General features: G+C 42.8%; 1 protein-coding gene across 15 annotated transcripts in view; it reads left to right on the forward strand.

Moving 5' to 3' along the window:
- The first annotated feature begins 3,015 nt into the window (after positions 1 to 3,015).
- Positions 3,016 to 12,990, forward strand: part of ABI1 (abl interactor 1) — a 76,406-nt gene continuing 66,431 nt past the window's right edge. For all 15 annotated transcript variants that reach the window (XM_021543053.4, XM_021543047.3, XM_085565202.1 and 12 more), the window contains exon 1: positions 3,016 to 3,228. In XM_021543053.4, the coding sequence (XP_021398728.1) occupies positions 3,112 to 3,228 (117 nt within the window). In that variant the 5' untranslated portion in view covers positions 3,016 to 3,111. The remainder of the gene's footprint in view (positions 3,229 to 12,990) is intronic.

A 12,990-nucleotide genomic window follows, 5' to 3' on the forward strand; every position in this document is an offset into this window, starting at 1 on the left:
ATCTTATCAGTTGGGCATATCCACACCAAAATTCCCAGTGCATCTTACACAGTGTGGCCCTCACAGCAGCACTGCCATGCTTGTATGGCACCCAGATGACAGGTCCTGCAGGAGTGGACCTGGTTTGGTTGTTTATCTACCCAAAGTCTAACCCGCAGGCATGGGGACAATGCCTGGCCGTGCCATGGCAGCTGCAGAAGAGCCTCATAGCTGTCACAAGGTGGCAACCTTCGATGTGCTCCTCCGAGGTCTTCTTGAGTTGTGAGAACATTTTGCATTTTTGCTCTGCTGGAGCCGCTGCTCTGCTGTGCCAGGTGGATGCATCCCCGGAGAGCCCCCAGTGCCTGCTCAGTGCCTGTCCTGCCAGGACAAGCTTGCTCACGGGAGTAAAGCACAATACATTTAGCAAAACACGTGCCACTCATTTTGCTCATACTGAAAAAAGTTGATGGGCAAGGCCCCACATGTCTGTCATTTCTTTTAGAGGGGCAGCTGTAACATTTTATGAAGAGCCAACAACAATTGTGCTACATTTGAGGATGTTAACAGCTTCCATGAAGTCAGTCTGTGATCTGTAGGCAATTAAAGACTCATTCAAGCCAATGGGTGTTAAGCAATTTGCAGCCAAAGTGAATAGAGAAATTGAATTAGTCTTTATTAATATATACAATAAGTCAATACTGGAAACAAGGAGAAGCCAGTGCCCAAGAGTAGTGATGCCTTGTGAAGGTTCACCTAGAACAGAGACTAACTAGATGGAGTTAAAGAATAAAGTAGGTATTTATTAGAAGACCTCAATGGATACATCTAGGGCAGTACAAGAGCCCAGCAACAGCTACACCCAAGGTGAACCCAAAATGGTCACAAAATGACAGGTCACAGGGTCTCAAACTTTTTTAAGTTCTGGTCCATTAGCATATTGAAGTTAATTGTCCAGTTACAGCTTTAGCTTATGAAGTCCCATCCTTCTTGTTTTTCTCTCTTCAGTCCACATTATTTATGCTCTTGGGCCTGAAGTTTGGATCATTTGTCCTTGGTCCCCAGCTAGAGAAGAAATTGTTTTGTCAACCTACACTGTGAAGAGAGCTTACTATCCCCTAATATGAAGCTCAGAAATGCACACTAAAGCAGCACATAATCTGAAAAATATAAAAGCTAAAACCTGAGGCATCAGGGGTTCTGGTCACACTTGCCCCAGGACACATTTAAAGCTTGCCAATATCTCAATACAAACAAACTGAATTAGCTTACATTAAAAGGAATCCAAAATAAAGTGTTTTATTGGACATACATGCTGCCCAAAAGAGAGCTATTAAAACCCCTTTGGAAACAATTTTGCTAAGCTGCCAAGTAAATTAACCATCAGAAGAGAGCAATGTAGATGCATTTCTATCCCACAGCAAGTGCTGCAAGTGTACCAGCTCCTTCTGCTCCTCAAAGAGCTCTCAAATACTTTTCTTGGTACCTGCCTGTCTGTTCCCAGACAGGAGTGTATTTTGTAACTCCAGTTGCAAAGAGTTTCCCAGTCCTGCTGGTCCTTTCCAGGGTCCTTACCTTTCATCCTTGCTTCTACAGTTCTGGGCTGAGATACTGGACTTTGCTGACCACAGAGGTGAAGGGAGAGCTATTTTTTACCCTTGATTTAGAGAGAGCAATAAATACACCAAAGCATCCTGACCAGAACAGTGGTTCACACAGGAGACAGACTACAGAGAACATGTAGAATGTCACATGATTTTGCAGAAATGAGGCAGTCTCCTCTTACTATAATGTGAGCTTGAGACTGCATTTTTCTGAAACATGCTGACTTTTTACCACTGTGTGCATTTCTCTAGGACAACCATTAAAAAACACAAGGACTAACTGTGTTTGTGTTTGTGACTGCGGACACACAACACATGGCAAGAACAGTGGAACCTTGGAAATGGCTTTTTCTGGGCCTGTTACTCATTGCAGGAGCAGGCATGGACATCTCAGCAGAGCAGTCACCTGCTGCTACTGGCTTCTCTCCTGGCACGATTGCAGAATCAGGATTTGGCTTACAAAAAAGACATGCAAAAAAGATTGTACTAAGTTATCACTGGACTTTTGTCTTCCATACTTTTGCTGACAGCCAGATGAGGCCTTGAACAATGATTAACAACTGAGGTAAATGAGTGGCAGGAATACTGTATTTATCTCAGCCAAATATTTAAGCTCTTCTTAAGAACCTAAATTCAGGAAATCACTGTTAGTAGTTATACTGGGCAGGCCCTGACTAAAATCTGCGTAACTTGGATTCAGTATTTCTCCCTCCCCCTCAGGGGGTAACTCCCTTGAAAGGACTAGTTGCCCCAAACCATGATCATTCTAACATCTTACCAGTCTTCTGTTATCTTTGGAATGGCCTGTCCAGGGAGGTAGTGGAGTCACTGTCCCTGGAGGTATTTAAGGAAACCCTGGACATTACATTTCGGGCTGTGGTCTAGTTGACATGGTGGTGCTCAGTCATGGGTTGGACTCGATGAACTCAGAGACCTTTTCCAACCTAATTGATTCTGCGATCTTCCATATTTTTAGCTGCCAGATGGCCAGATAACCAGAGCAGTGCTTCCCTCCCAGACCCTTTCAGCCTCTCCTGCAGAACCGCTGCCTCTGGGCAGCACTGTGGGGCTGGGGCTTTTCTGAGCGAGGCGGGGGATGTACATCACTGTCTCCCCTCGTCTCTGGGGGAGACGAGGACAGGAGCCGGGGGAGCAGGGCAGCCCAGCAGCCGGGGGAGCAGGGCAGCCCAGCAGCCAGCCAGGCCGGAGCACTCCGGGCCCCACCATGTCCCTCCGGCCCGCGGGCGGTGCCCACGAGCGGCGGCCGCCCCGCGCATGCGACCGGCCCTGCCTACAACTCCCGGCTGCCTTCGCACAGCGAGGGCGGGCTTTTCCTCTTTTTTCTTGGTTTGGTTTTTTTTTTTTTTTCTTTTTTTTTCCCCTCCCCTCGGAGGGGGAAGGATGGGTGGGGAAAGCGAGCGTTCACGAAAGCGAGGCGAGGAGGAATCCCACAATACCAGGCGGGTTGCGAGCCCGGCGCTGTCGCTGTCTCTTTAATGCAAGAGGAAGCGATGCGGAGGGGTGGAAAATGGCAGAGTTGCAGATGTTGCTAGAGGAGGAAATCCCTTCTGGCAAGCGGGCTCTGCTCGAGAGCTACCAGAACCTCACTCGAGTCGCCGACTACTGCGAAAACAACTACATCCAGGTAAGGGCGGCGGGGCAGCGCACCGGGGGCCGGCGGCGGGGCTCGGCTCTCCGTGCGGCGGCGGGGCCGGAGCCGCCCGAGGGGCAGCGGCGCCTGGCTGCCCTCGCCGCGGCTCCCGCCCCGCGGCCGGTCCCTCGGCTTTGCCTTTTCTTTCAACTTTCCCAGCTGAACGGCCAGGCTTCCCTTCCCCCGCTCCAGAGGGGAAGGGAGGGGGTTATTATGTCAGTCCGGCTCCGAGGGTGTGTCTTTTTTATTTTTTTTTTTCCTTTTTTTTCCTTCCCCCCCTGTATTTATTATCATGAGTCACATCCCGGAGACCTCCCAGGGGTGGGGGTGACCGAGGCGCGAAGGCCCCCGAGCCCTTCCGTGCGGCCGGCTCCGACCCGGTATCCCGGGTTTCCCCCCGGCTTCCCGGCGGCGGGGCTCCCTGCGGGGCCCGCGGACGGGCCTCGGGGCGGCGGCGGTGGCCGGGGCGGGTGCGCCGCACGTGGGGCGCGGGTGCCGGGCGGCCCCGCGCCGCGCTCCGCGGGGAGCGGAGGGGCCCCGCGCGGGTGACATCACGGGCTCGGGGGTCCGCGCCGGCTCCTCCTGGGCGTGCGGGTCCCGGCGGGGCCGAGGCGGGCGCGGTGCTGCGGGGCCGCAGCGCTGCCGTGAGCGGCGTGCGGGGGCAGGCGGCTGCCCGTGGGCTGGCAGCGCCGTGCGGGCGTGAGGCGGTGTTTCAAAATGGCAATCTGTGCCTCTCGCAGCCCGCCCGGCTCTAGCACCTACAACAGGGATTGCAGACCGAGTCTCTCGTGCGGGAAGAGGCTCCTTTGGTTCCAGCGTTTCTCCACCGGCGGTGGGGTTTTTTTTCCATCCCATAGATTGCCAATGCTTCTTGGACTTCTTTTAAGTCTGATTTTCTGAAGCTACTTTAAGCACAATTTCCTATTATTATTTTTTTCAGGATTTACATCACGTGACTCTAAGTCTCAGTCTTTAGTCATACTGATCTGGATGCAGAACCATCCAGAGATGCTGAAACTCAGCTTTTTTTTTTCTGTAAAAAATTTGAAGGGGAAAGGCAAATAAACTTTATTTACTAGACAGCTTGTAGAGTGAACTTGTTGAATGTAATACTAGATTACCTGTGATAAGTATTTAATACAGGTTACTAACATCTTTGGTATCCATTATTGCTGGTAAGCTGTCTTACTGTTTTTAGTTACGGAGCAGCAAATATGGAAGCACATCTTTAATAATACAAAGTGATTTTTTTTTAATGAGATCTTTTAATTAAAACTGCTCTAACAAGCCATATTTTCAAGTTTTTTTTTTTTTTTTTTTTTTGGTATATGAGGTAGTATGAGTTAATGTCTATTTATGCTTCCGAGTTGTTTGCTCCACCCAGAGAAAGCTGCTGATATAAATGCTTCTAAGAGGCGAGGTTCATTTGGTTTTACTCATGGGAAATATGACAAATACATGAGTATGGTAATTGCAGCACAAGTTTTGACGTGTCTTGCTCCTGACTTTTCCCTATGTCAGAAAGGTGCAGAGAATCTTCAGCTACATAGTTTTCTTCACAGTCATAAAATTTGTCTTTTCTTACTTTCATCAAGCAAACCAAATAAACACAACACTTGAGCAAATTCCCATCCGGTCATTTGGGGTGGCTTTTCCTTTTCCTCTTTTTTTCTTTTTTTAATTTTTTTTTTTAATTTGGTAGCTCATTTTCACCTCAGGTATCAAGGTCAGCTAGATGTGGGATTGATGGGGTCTCTTTTATCTTTGTACAGCTGTGTACAAAGATAAAAGAAGGAAGGAAGCCGGAATTCTAAAAGTCTAATGCAGTCTTGTACAGTAGCTTTGGAAAATGTATATACCCCACTTGTATTTTACATGTATTGTACATTTGCTTAGTAAAAATGTATTGATAAAATTATGTATTTTTTTAAGTGTTTGATGGAGGTGGGTTTTTTAATCAGCACTTGCTGCAAAACCATCTGCTGTCCAGTTGGACTACTGAACAGATTATACTGCCAGTGCATGTGGTGGATACTGCTGGATTAGGCAGTATGACACAGGGCACTGGGTTATGAGATTTGGGTGTAGGAGTATTGTGGGATGGGAAGGGAGAAAAGGAAAGGAAGAGGCTTAACAAACATATAATACAAAATCTATGTGTTTAATGTGATTGAGCATTTTATAAAAAAGACAGACCAGAATAAAGAACCTGGCCATGAAGTGAATGTTGAAATACTTCACTAGTAGCTCCATTTCTTATCTGGTTGTATGTAGCTGGTTCAGTTCAGCCACTTTGAATTTGGAGTGGTTTCTTTTTTTCTGTGGAAAAAGTGAAGTGCTCTATAGTGGTAAACATTACTGTGTGCTGTTACCCACTCTGAGTTGTGCCACTGAGGTGAAACAGGTTTGTCAGACTGTTCTGAGTGCTGGCACTAACAATTTATTGTGATTGAAATAGGACAATGAATGATGTTCTCTGTGTTATGGTTTATATTCTTTGCTGACTTAAGCAGGAAAGTAATTTCTTGCCACTGATATTGCTATATTCAAGCTATATATATGTATTTATTTGAAAATACAGAAATTTTGTTTTGTCTTTCTTAAGCTGAGAATAATTCTGGTAAAATTTCAGCCGTGCTGATTTCTTAAGGAAAACTTGTATTCAATGTCTCTTGAGATTCCTCAGGGTGGAAAAAAAAAAAAAAAGAGCGACAAATGGGGGAAACACTCACCTGTCTGGAACTTACCTCCCTGATGGTGAATGTAGCTGTGTGGAGAGCAAGTATCCTTTTACTGGAGCATTTAGGAAAGATGACAGCATTTGGGAATCTCAAGTTGAAAATTGCTGTGCTCAGAAAAGCAGGAAGCAGTTTCTTGCTGAGGCACACTGTGACTATATCAGAATGCCGTCTGGTAAAGCAGTTTGCCCTCCAGATCATGTGTATTCTAGTTATCTAGGAAGTTTATTTGTTAGAAAGAGGAAAGAATTCAGGAGAAGCAGAGCAAATAAGCTTCTAAGGAAGACCTGCAGTGCTAAAAAGAAAATACAGTATAGTGGCAGTCTTAAGGGGGATGGGAGAAAAAGGGAGACAGAAAAAATAAAACCAAATATAGAAATAGTAACTGATGAACATTGTGATGTTTTGGTGGTGGTTTTGGCTTTGAATAGAAGGAAAAGGGCATTATAAGTACGTTAGTGTGTTTAATCTCTGACAGTATTTAAAATTTGTGATATTTCTGGCTGGAAGCTTCAATAACAAGCAGGTAGAAATTGAAATTCCTGTTTTAGGTCGGAGGCTTAAACTCCAAAGAGTTTTAAGAGCAGGTTTTGAACCTTAAATTTTTAAGGCATATTTTTGCCTTCTGGAATATTTTTATATATATATAGATCTATTAATTTAGAAAACTATTTTCAAAATAGAAGTTTTCATAGCTGGTGTCTTCCCCAAATCCTTTTGCCTTCAGGTATGTTCTGGACTAGCTCTTTTGGTGTGCTTGTAACCAAAAGGCTATCTGAAAACCTGTAGTACACAGCTGATAATGCTAGTGAGGAGTTTCATCAGTGTCCTAGACAGTATTAACTTGATCAGTACTACTTAATACAGAAATAACTAGGAGTTGAAGCATTTGCAGTTCTAGTTATGATTCTTCAGCTGAAAAATATGAACTTCCATAGAGAGCCACTAGTCATTTTTCTAGCTGTATTGAGTTATTTTGATGTTTTAAGGAACTTATTTACAGTAACTAGCTTGTGAAGCATTAGAATGACACAGGAAATCAGCTTGTGCAGTGTTACTGCACTGATGACTTCCTTTTGAAGAATTTCAGTTGACTGGTGTATCCCAGAGAGGCCTCTGTGCTACAAAACACTACTTACAACTCTCCTGTCTAAATCAAGTGTTCCTTATAACCTTGTTTATGCATATGCAGATATAAGTAGTTTTTGTCAGTCTCAAGCTTCTAGACCACTTGTGAAGATCCATTTTTAATTTTTGTTTTTAAGCTCAAATATAATTTTAAAATGACTATGAGAATCTCTAAACAAACAGCTTGCACTCCTTGTATAAATTCTCATCTTGATAGTCTCAAGTGGGTAGATTTAGCAGCTTTAGAAAAATAAATTGAGAGACCTTTTAAGGAAGTAAATGCTGTGTTGCCTAAATGTGTGTTTTTCTGTCATGTTACTTCCTTCTGTAGCTTCTGACTGGTATGTGGAAACTGAACGGTGAATTAACAAGCTATTTTGGGTAAAACAGACAAAAGCACGGACAGATTTCGGTTTTAACTGCTATTGCAAAAAAATTAAAGTATCTTTCCAGTTGGTGGAAAAGTGAATGTGTGGCATTAAGCAGAAGTGTTGCATACAGAAAGTTTCATAAATATTTGTGTTATCTTCCAAGATGCATAGAGGAGCTATTTTTACTTGATAAGTTGGATGTTCTACACTTCTCTACTGTAGATATTTCATTTCCAACACTAATGAACCTTTTTTTGTGGATTTTCTTTAAACATTGGTAGCTGGTCAGACACTTGATTTCATTGCCTGGCACATGGAAAGTGGCTTAACTTAGTTCAGTACAAAGAAGTTCACTCAGAATGTCTAATTCAGGAAATGAGCTGCTCTAAAAGGATAAACTTCTTAAATTGTCACTAATACAAATCCTTTATGTGCTGTTAGAACTTGTATGCTTTTATGTTCCTAGGTTAATTAGTTTGTATTAAAAGTAAATATAGTAATTTTTTTCTTTTGCGAGTTTTATTGCTAGATTTTGAACATATAACAAAAAAGCAATTAAGTTCACTTTCTGTAACACCAGATATAGTACAAAATTATAGAACAATGAGATAAAATACAAATGTGTAATCTATTATGCTTTGTAGGTTTAAATAATATTATTTAAAAAAAGGTGTTGCATTATACTTTGAAATAATGTTCTTTTTAAGATTGTTTAAGCAGATGTTTGCCAGCAGTGTAAAAGGCACTGGCTATTTTGTGTGTGGTTTGAGGGTTTTTTTAAGAATAATAATATAGGTCCATGCTGGTGGGTTAGGATTATAGCTCTTCTGTGCCCTGTGTAGTTCTTCTATGCCTATGCAAGTGTCTTTGTGTTTTGGAAAATAAAGCTTTAACTCATAGACAGCAATAAGACTGTAGCCCAACTTCACTGAATCAGCAAGTGATTCCACGGAATTTAAAGAAAATGAACCCTAGGGTGTTGTATGTCTAATTTGTGTCCAGAGGGGGTAGATGATAAGAGATGAGCTTTTCCAAATTTGAAATGTTTCAATGAATTTTTGTATATTTGCCTTAAGAAGCCAGCAAGATGTTGTCTCCTATTCCTGCTCCATTCTTCATAAGTGCTACCTTAATCAGGGGCAGTAAAGTGGATTGGGATAAGCTTTTACAGGTGCATATTGTTTCTTCCACAAGGGAAGTGCTCTCCACCCCCTTCTGTTTGTGCATTGTTGGAAGGAAGAAGCTTGCAGGATGTCTGGGGTCAGTGTGTGCTGAGTGTGATCCTTGCTCCCCGTGCTGCTCTTGCTGTGCACAGTCCTCTGGAATTGTTGGAAAGAAGAAAGAAGTATGATTAAATGGGGCAACAATCTAATACTTCCCCCTGGTTCTCTGGGAGGTTGTTGCAGTAAGTAGCGCTCCCGGTAGAGAGAAAATAGGTGTTGGGAAAGTCTCATAAAGTGGAGGATGAAGGTAAGAGTACAGGAGCAGGCTAAATATGAGTAGGAAGTGTTGTACTTCTGAGGGCAAAGTTCCTGTTGGTATCTAATCTAAGTTTAACAGAAAAAAAAAAACCTGAACTCTGAAACAAAAGAACTGATGCAACTTCCCTGATGCAAAGTATATTTGTCTAGCATTTTGAAGTGTCTTCATTTTATAAAAGCATAAGTGGAGGCATGAAATTTGTAACTGGCTCATGGAAGGTCATATAGGGACATATTGTCAGATTTGGGAACAGAACCTGATTGTGTGGACTTCCAGTGCTGTTCCCCCTGTCACCCCACCCCTTTCCAGACTGCCTCTGTTAAACTGCAACACAGCAAAAAGTGGGTATGCACAGAAACACAGAGGCAGTGTAACGAGTCTTTTGGGAAAATATGCACCTGAAACCATCATTGAACTCATTAGCAGCAATACTTTTTAAGAATTTAACATATTACCTCTCATAAGAACCTTGAGATTCTAATTTTTTACTTTGCCAACCTCAGGAGTTACATAAGGCTCACAGTACTGTTTGTCTGCGTGTTGGTGGGTCTTGGCAGAGGCACGAGAAGATGCCGCTCTATTTCTCATTAGTGAAAGCAGTCTGTGCTTGACATTTTGGGTGACTGAAATCTTGCTTAGTTACAGAATGGTGGGGTGGCAGCTGTGTGGACAAAGTGTCAGTCCTGGCATAGTAAGACAGCCTTGAGGGATAAGGGGATATCTTGCTCTCTCTGCCTGTGTTCAGTCCATATTTAGTGACTTTCAGTCCAAAGGAGCGTAGTGTGGTTTTTATTGTTACACAGTAGGAAATTGCTTGTGGGACACCGCTTACTCAGTGTCCAGGCTTGTTCATAATTACCTGAACATTCTTGCTCTCTTTAGCATCTGTGTTCCCTAGAGTGGTCTTCCTTTGATGCTGTTCCTTCCACCCCAATCCCAAATCTAAGCACTGGTGACAGAGGCGGGTGGGCTTGGTCAGAGGGATCCTCACCTCCCTCCACCCCTATGTGAAGGGAAGTGACTGTGGAATTTGAAATGGTAGATACCATGCCTCAGTCTGGTTCCTCCATTTTCCTAACCTTGCTGGTGAGGCAGTGGCCACAGACACGTGATGTCTGCTGTGGTTGCAGAAATATCCCTTTGCACTTCAAAACTTGCAGAGAGCCCTTGAGAGCCAAGACCAGGGCGCTGTGGAGAATAGGTCTCGGTGTACTCCAGAACACAGCTCTGAGCAAGATGGTACTGCATGTGCCTTTCCTCCTGCACCCCCAGCCTGTCAGTGTGTCCTGATGGTGCTGGAGGTAGGCTCAGTCAAGGGTTTCATCAGCTTAGTGCCAGGTATTGAAATAGAAGATGCAGCACTTCTAACAGGTAGGCTCTTTAAAGAATCAGTTTTTTATGCAGCAGAGGAAAACATTCCTCCTGATTTTAGAGGGAGTGTGTTACTTTCCTTAGGTTAATTAATAAGAGTGTAGATGCCACCTTTTCTTGAGACTGTACAAATAGTGTTGCTCATTACTTATGCAAGCCCTTAATGCTGCTAACAGGAGCCATGCATGCTTCCTTTGCAGAACATATATTTGTTACTATGATGCTGATAGGTGAGAAGAAAATGACGGGTGGGGAATCCTGCGTGAGAATTTCAACTTGGAGTGAAACATGAGTATAGCATTTTCTGGTGCAACTTGTAAAATTCAGCAGTTTGTATTAACGTGAGTTGGAATTGGTAAGTAACCTGCTGACTGAGCAGGTCAGTTTAGCATTGAAAAAGACTGCTTAAAAGGAGACTTTATATTTAATAATATTCTTGTCAATGGCTCCAGATCAAATATGTTTAGTGTGTGCTGGGGTTGGGCAAACTGAAAAATTATCTGAAAATCAAAACTTCCCTTAGTTTGAGCCTCCCCTATGATAAAGTCTCTTCATAACCTCCACAGATGATGTGTACCATGATGTATCTTCTGACGTTGTGGAATCTTCTGAAAGAACAGTAAAAGGTTGTATCTTCTGCAGTGAGATTGCACCTTTCTTGTGTTTCTTATGTTAAGATAGCAGATAAATTTGTGATAGTGTTATCCCTCCATCTCTGAGCCCAAAATAATCAGTTCTGTATAGTCTTTATACAGCAGAAGTTAAAGTGCAAGTACACTGCTGCATGTACAAGAAAGCTGTGATACTGTAGTGATGCGCAATTAAAGAACTCTGCATCTGTGTCGTAACTTTATTGTAACCTCAAAGACAAATACGAGTAAAATGTGGTACTGTTCCTTCTTTTGTTAAGAGTAGGAAAACCTCTCAGAACTCACACAGAGGAGTCTTACTAAAACAAATGTTGGTTTGGCATCCTTAGAGTTGAAAGTAATGTTCCTACTGGGTGGTCTTAAAGTTATAAATAGTTCCAAGAAAAAAAAAAAGTTTGTTTACCACTCAAAGCATAACAATTCCTGGAAAAGAATTAAAGTGTAGACTCTACTGGCTACTTTCACACAGGTGTTTCACATGATAATACTTTTTATAAGTGATGCCTTATCAGGCAAGTGTGGGGATTTTTGTGGCTTTTTTTTTTGCCTTGAATAATCTTTTACCAGATGCGTATCTTCACTTTCATTTTCTGATCTTCTTGCACTTTGGGGTCAGCAAATCTGCCAAGTAGTATTTGTCCTTCAGCAATCATTGTCAGCTGTGCATCTTATTTAACTTTGTTGTAGCAGGTGTGCTACAAGTTAATACTTGAGCTGTGGTCCTCATGCAATAGTTCTGCATTTTCTGGAGCTTATGATAAGAAAACATCAGCATAAAACAAATAGGCAAGAGAAGAACAAGGTATCCAGGCAGGTGCATCAGATTACTGCATGAACATCTAAGTAGCTGCAGAATGCCATGCCATGGCTTGTCTTTTCATGTACCTTGTAATGCTAATTGCTCTTATGTCACTAAATATTACTAGTGATGTTTCTCTCTTTCCATGTGCTTCTCCTAGGCTGCGATCTGAATGTCAATTTGCTGATTTCTCTCTCCCTGCTCAAGTCTTCTGCTTGCTGCAGATTACTTATTAGACCTTTTGTCTCACTTTCATGTTGCTGACTTTGTCTCATTTCAGATCAGAAAACCTATTCTCCCTTGTCTATTTCTTTTAATTAATCTCTAATATTTAACTGCATATTTTATTCCTTTGCAATTTACATTATGCAGCTATTTTTCATTACGCCTTTCCGGCAAACAGTTTCTACTAGCTTAGGTTTGCTAGTAATTTGAAACCTGCAGCTACTGAAGACATACATAGATGTTTCTTTTTAAAATTATCTTTGTTGGCACAGAGTTGAGACTAAAGCCTTATCTTTGCAGTAGTCTCTAACTACGTGAGGAAGCCATGAAGACCAGGGTACAGAGGAAATGGAAAGCAGCTGGGAAGACAGTGTGAAATGGGACTGACATGATTCTCAGTATTAATAAAATTCTTATATTTATATGCAGCCAGGCCTTTCCTTTATGAGAAACCTGTCTTCTCCAGGAAACTGGTTCTTTTGTTCCTCTTTTGAGACTAAGGAGTAAAATGGGCATAATAAACCTCCTCTGCTTGGAGGGCTTTGGTTCTCGTAGCAGTGAAGGAAAGTGAAAGTGTCGGGAGGAATGGCGTTCTCTTAACATGCATGTGTCCACAAAGCAGAGCTGGACCTAATCCTTAAAGGGTTTTATAAAATATGGTTATAACCTCCAGGGTTTCCACTGGGAAGCCTCATGGCAGGTGGCTTGGATGGTGCTTCAGTCAAGGTCCAGAGCATATCAGACTAACAAGTAGAGATATGGTAACAAGATACGGGATCAATGCACTTATGTTGGCAAGATCTCTGACACCTGGCTGGGGATTGTTCAGCTTTTGCTTTGCTGTCTGACTTGCAGGATTTTTAAATCTCTGGGAGGAGCTGTTGTTTCCATGATGCAAACTCCGGGCTTTAGCTGTGTTAGATAAAATATGTGTCTGGTTTGGAAGTGCTTGGCTCTACAAGGGCTCTCTTCAAATACCGTGGGTGTGTTTC

The sequence above is a fragment of the Lonchura striata genome, chromosome 2 (assembly GCF_050655825.1).
Source record: "Lonchura striata isolate lonStrDom1 chromosome 2, ASM5065582v1, whole genome shotgun sequence".
Lineage (NCBI taxonomy): Eukaryota > Metazoa > Chordata > Aves > Passeriformes > Estrildidae > Lonchura > Lonchura striata.